The sequence below is a fragment of the Lactuca sativa genome, chromosome 7 (assembly GCF_002870075.4).
Source record: "Lactuca sativa cultivar Salinas chromosome 7, Lsat_Salinas_v11, whole genome shotgun sequence".
In the NCBI taxonomy this organism is placed as follows: domain Eukaryota; kingdom Viridiplantae; phylum Streptophyta; class Magnoliopsida; order Asterales; family Asteraceae; genus Lactuca; species Lactuca sativa.
In genome coordinates this window covers 34114995-34123705 of record NC_056629.2, presented here as the reverse complement: position 1 = coordinate 34123705, position 8711 = coordinate 34114995, and the positions used below count along the sequence as shown (strand labels likewise).

Genomic DNA, 8711 nt, shown 5'->3' with positions numbered 1-8711 from the left:
AGTCTGCACAAAAAACAACTGTGAAAACAACATTTTCTTTATTAAATGAAAGAGCGATTAAACCCATGATGTAAACATGGCATTACTCACTGTATATATATATATATATATATATATATATATATATATATATATATATATATATATATATATATATATGTGAATAAGTTAAGAATTTTGATTCTTGTAGTTTACACTATACAGAAATACTGAAAGCTTAGTCAAACTTTTAATATTATCAAAATGCCATCCCCATCTTTCCTTTTCGTTATTGTTTTTTGGGATTGAGTTTTGAAAATAAGATGTTTATTAGATTTTCCATTAGCAAAATGAAGTATTAAAAAGGTATTTGGAATAGTTTATATTGGGTAACAAAACACTATAAACTAATTATAAACACTTTTTTGGAGTGTTTGGCAAAAAATGATCACAAATGTAAATAAATGGCAAAAAAATATCATGCTTATATATTATGGCCTATTTGGTTTGTATTACATATAACAGGTTATCTTCATTTATAATAATATTCTTGACTTATGAGTTTGTAATCATGTGATGTGAAAAAGGAAGTTGGCCAAAACTTATTCTACTACAAATTAGCTTTTGGACAATAAATACCAAGTGACTAGATCACTAGACCATTTTGTGTTGTTGGTAGTTTCAAAGAGAAAAAGAAGGCTTATTTATATTTGCAAGAGATGGAGATCACTAAGCACGCAGTAGACTAGAGATTTAAGTAACACTAATAGATATATTAAGCTTAAGAGCCAATAATGTTTTTAACAATTAATTCCAATAAACTAATCACTATCAGACCAATCATCATGCTCCAGCGAATCATCATCAGGATATAAATGGGAAATAATATCAGGAAGCTTCATATTTGATGGAGAAACAAAACCTTTAGCTTCCAAACGAGACACCACCTACCAACATAAAAATACCAGTGAGAAGATAATCATATAATAAGTCGATCAAAACTAAGGATAGTTAGGTAATTCTATATTTATCTCAATTTATCAGCTCTTTTTACTTAACTACTTACAAGATCGTATTGTTATCATTTTAGCCAAACACTCAAAATGATTACATTGCGTGCACATGTAAACACCCTCTAAGTATAGATCTTTGACTTCACTAAACGATAATTGAAACAAGTTTACCAAAGGATAATTGATAAAGTATACTACAAAAGCTATAATAATCATATGATTTTTATACAGACATATTGTCAAAGAAAGTAAATTTTACCTTAGAGCAGAAAACTCCAAGTGTGAGCTCCTTGACATGGCAAAGGCTGATTATAAACCCTTTAAGCATCTCTTCTTCCTCTTCTTTAGAAGTTATGTCGTCATTTATATAATCTAAGTTAGCTTTGACTAAAGAAGACACATTTACCAACAAAAGCTTCCACAAGACCAATTCAGCTTCGATTGTTAGTGATAAAATATTGGGAGCATTGATTCGGATGATATCGGATTCAGATTCATCATAAGCAACAACGTATCCAGAGAGCACCAAGTTCTTAACACTCTTTGAAGTAATATCAAGCAGACTGAAACCATAGCAATCCTCCAATACCAACGTTTCCAATTGAGGACTCCCGGATAGTATATTTTCAGTCAAATCTGTGTTCAATTTAACGTAGTATATACACAATTTCCTAAGATTTTTCCAACTAATAGTCCCAGTTGGATTAAACATGCAGCCTTTTAATGTCAGATCAGTAAAACATGAATTGGTGAAAATATATTGATCTAACACAAACTCTGATTTGAATTCCGTATTCCTTAACGTTAAATGAAGCTCTTCAACTTTACAAGTTATAGCATAACGAATCCAATTCTTGACTTGCGATTCAAACCGAATATCATAAACAGTATATACTACGAATTTCTTGAGCTTCAATTGATGACACTGACTTAGGGTTTTGTCAACGAACAAGACGAAATCATCATCATCTCTATTATGTTTGAAAATCAGAGTAGGTACAAAAGTCCAAAGGTGTTTCCATCGCTTGGAGAGTTTACCTGTTCTAACTGCGTATTTTGAGGAGGGTAAACGAGAGAGAATTTCAAGAAGCAAGCAATCTGGCAACACACTGATCCGATCTTCTCCCTCCTCATCCACGAATTTTAGTAATTTTATCTGATTTGGGGGAATTGGAGGTTGATTGCGTCCTTCCACCGTTTCCATGGCGGCAACAGCATCCTCGTTGCTTTCCCCCGTGCAAGACAGCTACAATACCCGAATCAGTCGCAACTCGCAAGTTTAAACAAATTGTGAACCAAACCCAAACAAAAAGAAGATAAGTATCTTCGTATCAAATCATTTTTTAATGAATGATTATTAGACAAATGTTACAATAACAGTTTAAGAATATATAATAACGATAAAACAACAATGGTAATGATAGTACCTAGTATATATAGATATTTTTACTAGGTTGTTAAAGTTAACAAATAATCTAAGTCGGCTTTTGTTTGACTAGGCTGATGTATTAAAATAAGTAAATATGTACATGACTGTATTAAAATTATTCTGATAATAGTTAATTAGATTATAATCGTGTAAAATGCGCAAATAAATACAAACGTATAAACAAATACATATAAAGATATAAAAAACTAGCAAAATAATAATAATAATAATAATAGATAAAGTAAAACATACTTAGCGTTATCGGTAATATTGAAATGTATAAAAAATATAATGAAATGAACGTATATCTATGATCGTTAAAGGACCTCTTTGTAAACAATATTTTTTTGTTTTATTAGTTAGACGACCTTCCTCATCTTATAAATTGTTTTTATAGTTTTCTGTCATTTTTCATCTTCATTTAAGTTTTTTTTTCGGGATTGAACGAAAAGAAAAACAACATAATTTCGTTGTATGAAAAAAATGGAAGTGTAATGCTACAATTGATATAAAATCCAACAATTATTGTTCATAACATTGGCTTAACTCATATAACTTTTTACAAGTTATTTTTAGAAACTGATTCCTTTGGTTTAGATACCCCTGACATTTGTATCAACATGTGTATATAGTAGGATCCATTCCAAACTTTCACAAAGCAACTAATTATGGGGATAACTCGTTTCCCAAAAAAGTAACACAATTTGAACATTTTTTTTGCATTTAAATCAAAAAAATAGCAACATACTTTGTTTATATCTCGCAATTAACTAAAAAAAACTCGAAAAATATATCAATAAGAAACATTCAGGCTTATCAAGATCTTCCTGTCTGGGTTTAGTAGACAATTTTTCACCAAAATTCTTTATATTCATCTTGTAATCTGTTAAATCCCAAGAAAAATAACTTAACAAAAAGCAAAATAAGACTTCAACATTGGGATGTAGTTAAATGGAATTGAAACAAAAAATCTATCACAATACCAAACTTTAGTTTCACTAAAATAAGTAAAATAAAAATGAGAAAAGTGTCACATGAATCGTGTTGGGTTTAAAAAAATATAACATTCTATAGTTATTTGATGATGAGATTTGAATTATATTTTGATTTGTGAAATGTTTATAATGATTTTTTTGGAATTATATTCAGGTCAATGAAACTTTATGAAAAAAATTGTCGAATATAAGTTAGTACAAATTTAGATGTCTTTAAATTAAAACGTGCACAAAACATGATTGCTAAAAGTGTAATGTTATTTTATGATTTTGTATAAGTAGGACATTATTTTTAATATGTACAATTAGGAACCAGTGGTTCTTGAAATGTTGGAACCGCAAGGGGTTACATCGGTTCATTAGATTTCGAAGCCTATCACTTCCCACTTTCCAACCCGGTATTTTAAAATTTTATGATTATACAATAAATAAATTAACCAATATAAGAAATAACAAATGAGCTTTAGAAATTAACCATAACAAACTATCAACGCTAACAATTAAACACTAAAATTAACCTGCGGTGCATCATAATCGTCATGAATATGATTTCTAGTGCAAGAGTGTGTTTGTCGGTGAGTGATTGTATATATTTATTGGAAATTTTTTTTTGTTATTTTTGACACTCATGAAAAATCCACAGATTTGAAAATAAATAAATTAAAAAACAAAGCTAGAATGATACCTTTTATTAACTTGCTTGTCTTTCAAAAATTCTTCAATGTAAAATTTCGATTTTATTAGAAAATTTCTTGCAAAGAAGTTTGAAAGTCAATTATCATCATGTGTAAAAGAAATATACTAATTAAGTTAAAATGTATAAAAATTTGAAATCACGGGTTTGCAAATTATCAAAATAACCATGTACATTGAAAAAAATAAATTATTTAAGTTATATTAAAAATAAATTACTTTTCTTTAAACATGTTCCAATCGGTTAAGTTACTTTGGGAACCATAATCACCCACATCAATTTTGGTTTCAGTTAAAATGTAACTTTGTTCAAAACATTGAAAAGCATTTCAATTAAAACAAATATCAGAGTCTAATCCCAAAGATCACGTATTGCAGAAAACACAAACGTATGTGTTGCGATCGCCTTGAGCTCTTTCATTTGAAAACTGGAGTAATTGAAACTGAAAACTATAAGCATAAAGCTTAGTGAGTTCCCCAAATACCACATACCATACATATCCATCGATCCATACAAGTCATACATAACTGCAGGCCATACATACCATTCATATATCATAATCAATAAAGGTGTTATGTGTCGCACATAGTCTTACCATTATGCCACGAGCCACCTCATGATCTTTCTTGCCAGGCCGGGAGCCACAACCCTAGGTCTTACAGACAAGTGCCAGGAGCCACCTCTGGGTCTTCCATGCAAGCATCACAAAGACATCTAGCATACAATCTACAGCTACTGAACAAATAATTGTCAAAGTTCAGACTCCGGTCTGGCATACAATGTGTCAGGAGTCGCCTCCTGGTCTTTCATGCATAATGCCAAAGGCTAACCCCCTGGTCTTCCTACAATACATAAACCAAATGGGACAGAATTGGTGCCTTTGACCTATAGAACAGTGAGGAGACTCACCTCGAATGCTGAGCTCGCTTCAAGAAATCCCTAGATGTTGCACTGACGACTTCCCAAGCTAACAAATACTAAAACGATATCCAGTTAGCAACTGAATTCCAAACCATGATCTATAATCCAAACTTGGGGTAAATTGACCATTTTACCCTGGTCCAACAAGACTCGCAACCAAGACCCAATCCCGAAAATCAAACAAGCCCAAAACCACAAGATCTATAAAAGCCTACTAATGGCCCAATTTTCCATATTTGGCCCAACCCCATATGGGCCTTACCTAAAAGCCCAACAATTCTTGGTCCAATAATTCTTCGACGGCCCAAAGGTCCAAGCCCATTGGGCCTACTAAAATCCAAAACCATTAGGCCCACCAAGGCCCAGTGCAAAATCTTGGACCAACTAGACATGAAACATGCCCAAAGGCCCATAGAACCACGAATGCGGGGCATACGCTCAGTTTACGTTGGGTGTACTCGAGGAATCTGGATCGCGGCCAAAGAGGATGTACGTTGGGTGTACCTCTAGTTATGCGGGGCGTAACCACAGATCCCCCAAACTCAATTTATGACTTAACAGATTAAGCACTTTGCATCTAAACTTCAGGGAACCTCCAACTAAAGCTCTTAATGGATAAAGTCAACACCTATATGCATTTGCATGGCCCAAAGGGTCCCAATAACCATTTTAATCCATTAAAAACCAATCAAGAACATGCATGGACCTTATCTAAGCATCAAGCGTGCATTTTTATAAACTTTTAATCTCGAATCTGCTAAGAGTGGCAACTCAAAGCTTTTGGAGTGGTCTCCAGCCACTAAACCTTCCACATGAGGTCAAAATGGAACCAAAATCCATATAATCATAGATCTCAACTTCTAATGATCAAGCTAAGAACTTCTTACCTTCAATGAGCCGAAAATGTAGCAAGGAGTCCAGATCCACAAGCCTTTCCTTGAACCACCACCTTGCATCAAGCTACCACTTCTTAAAATACACTAAAATCCATAAAAAAAAAAATTCATACAAGGCTCACAACACTCTTGGATGAATCTACCACTCGAAGTTACGGTTTAAGGTTGTAACATCCTGTTTCGGATCATCCGTGATTAGGGTTTGTGGGCTGTAACTCGGGCATGAGGAAGCCTCCGGTTTGCGACAAGTTGCTAGAAGTGTAGGGCATCTTGTCACCTTTTCGTGGATATGAGGTTGATTAGAAACGAAGTTATATAAGTTTTGGCAGGATAAGTCCCTTATTTGAGAAAGGTGGCAGTTGAGTACGTTGGCCATACGTATGTGTACGCTTACGTACTCATGTGTGTGACTTTTAAACGGAGCCACCTAATACGTTGGGCGTGCCAGAGGGTACGTTGGGCATACTAGGCACATAATGAAACCCCTACATAAGGGGTGTCCCTATATAAAGAATGATATGGTCTCATTCCTGGCCACCATCCTCAGATAATAAACCCTCTCAAACCCTAATCCTTGTTCTTGAGCTTATGTGTGTCCATATGAGATCCCTTAAGTGATTTCTTGTGTTCTTGGAGTGAAAAATGAGCTTTTGGAGAAGGAGTGAGAGTCCAGGCCTTGGATCGGAGCATATTTGAGTTGGGAGCTTCATCTAGAGGTATAAAGCTCCAAGCTTTCTCACTCTTTTATTTTGTGCATCATAATAGAGTATTTTAGGGTTTTCCCCGCGTAACCTCACTATGGACTTTTGGGCTAAGTCTCCTTTTGGGCCTTGAGTGTTGGGCTTGTTGCACTAGAGTTTTGGACCATAGGATATATATATATATATATATATATATATATATATATATATATATATATATATATATATATATATATGTGTGTGTGTGTGTGTGTGTGCGCGCGTGCGTGCCTTGGGCTCTTGAGTTGGGCTTGCCACTTAGACTTGAGAGTTAGGCCTTGGGAGAGCCCATTTTTTATTGGGTCTTAGTAGGCCCAATGGGTTTTTGGTTATGGATGGGTTGGTTAGTGGGCTACCTTTAGACCTAATGAGTGAGAGTTTGGACTTAGTTCCTAATTGGGTTAATTGTGGGTTTGGCTCAAAGATAGAGGTCGGTACGCAGCAGTAGTGTTTATAGGGATTGTTCATCATCCGAGGTGAGTCTTCTCACTATACTTACCGTGAGTGGTATCCTTGTGTAACCGAGGTTTCTTATGTACTTAGCTGTATATTGTGATATTCTGCATTAAGTCTTTGTGATTTATGTTGAGTATTATTGTTATGAGCTTATTGAGTTAGGACCGGAGGGTCTACCCGAGTTGTAGGACCGAAGGGTCTCCACTGAGACACATTGACTGGAGGTTCGTATTGAGTTAGCCTCGAGTGGATAATGTGATGTGTGTGGTATATTGGGGAACTCACTAAGCTTCGTGCTTACCGTGTTATGTGATATGTGTTTCAGGATCTTCTCAGGATCGCGGGAAGGCGCCGGCTTGATTGTATATACCAGAGAAAGAGTTGTGGTTTGAGGATCCTGGATTAAATTTTAAACAATTATGGAGTTGTGTTTTGTAAATTAAATAAATGAGATTTTTGTGAAATGTGTTATGAGAATTTTGTGATTTTAAAAATAAAAATTTTGTTTGAAAATTTACGGTGTTACAAGTTGGTATCAGAGCCTTGGGTTGAGGGATTCGGATGCACCTTCGGGTATATCAGGACTCAAACTGAGGATTTGAGATAAAATGTTCAAAAGAAATGACTTTTCTAAAACGAGTACGAGTTTCTAAGAGAAAAACAAGAAGGAGCAGTGTGTATAATCAGCCAGAGCTTGAACACTGATTTCCCAAAATACCCTTACTTATTTGTGTTATGAATTATTATCGAGATATTAGTGATGCATGCTAGAAGATAGGCTAAGTATTTCATATTTTAAGGCTAGAGTTTCCTGATTTGTGATGCCTTAGCCTAGTAATTTTGCTATATGTGATGTGCTTTAAGTATGTGCGGAGTAAGGGTATCCAATAAGAATCTTTTAGAGAGAGCTTTGAGTAGAGGAGTAATCTAGGAGAGATACCTAGATGAGCTATAACATCCAAAATTCTGGTATGTCTTGAAACCCTAAGGAATGATAAGTTTTGCATAAATGGTCCCTTAAGTACGTTGGGCGTACTAAGTGTACGGTTAGCATACTGCATGGAAGTAGTCGCAGAGGAATCAGAGTACGCTAGGCGTACCTTGAGTTACGTGGGGCGTACGTGCCAGGGACGCAAAACCCTAAATTCCGGACTTGAGGCCTATTTAAACAACTTTAAGTCCCTTGGACTAAACCCTAGAGAGCCTCCACAGCCTTAGAACGTCCATATACTCCTGGAAACCTTGTGAGATCATTTTTGAGCCTTAAATAGTGCATTTGTGGCCTTTTAGTCTGTATTTCAAGAAGAAGGGGTGGTCAAGGAGGGTATGATGGAGATCATGGAGGAGAGACTTAGGGCATTCAGGGCTGATCTTTCTGCGGGTCAGGTTGGTGCCCGAACTCCCTCGTTTCGGGAGTTCAAGGCATGTGGAGCTCCAGAGTTCTCTGGGGTCAGGGACCCCATTGTGAGCAGACACTGGGTAGCAGACATTGAGAATGCCCAACGCACAACTTCTTTCCCGGAGGAGGCAAAGGTTGGATTTGCTTCCTGTATGCTGAGGGACATGGCCTGAGATTGGTGGGGCGAGG

The 8711-nt window shown here is 35.4% G+C and overlaps 1 protein-coding gene across 1 annotated transcript; it reads right to left on the bottom strand.

The window, feature by feature from the left end:
* Nucleotides 1–731: 731 nt before the first annotated feature.
* LOC111880821 (F-box protein At5g03100) lies at nt 732–2360 on the bottom strand. The gene is made up of 2 exons (XM_023877238.3): nt 1252–2360; nt 732–926 (listed from the first exon to the last, which is right to left on the bottom strand). The coding sequence occupies exons 1-2, from the start codon at nt 2194–2196 to the stop codon at nt 801–803; spliced, it is 1071 nt and encodes a 356-aa protein (XP_023733006.1). The 5' UTR covers nt 2197–2360; the 3' UTR covers nt 732–800.
* Nucleotides 2361–8711: the final 6351 nt, after the last annotated feature.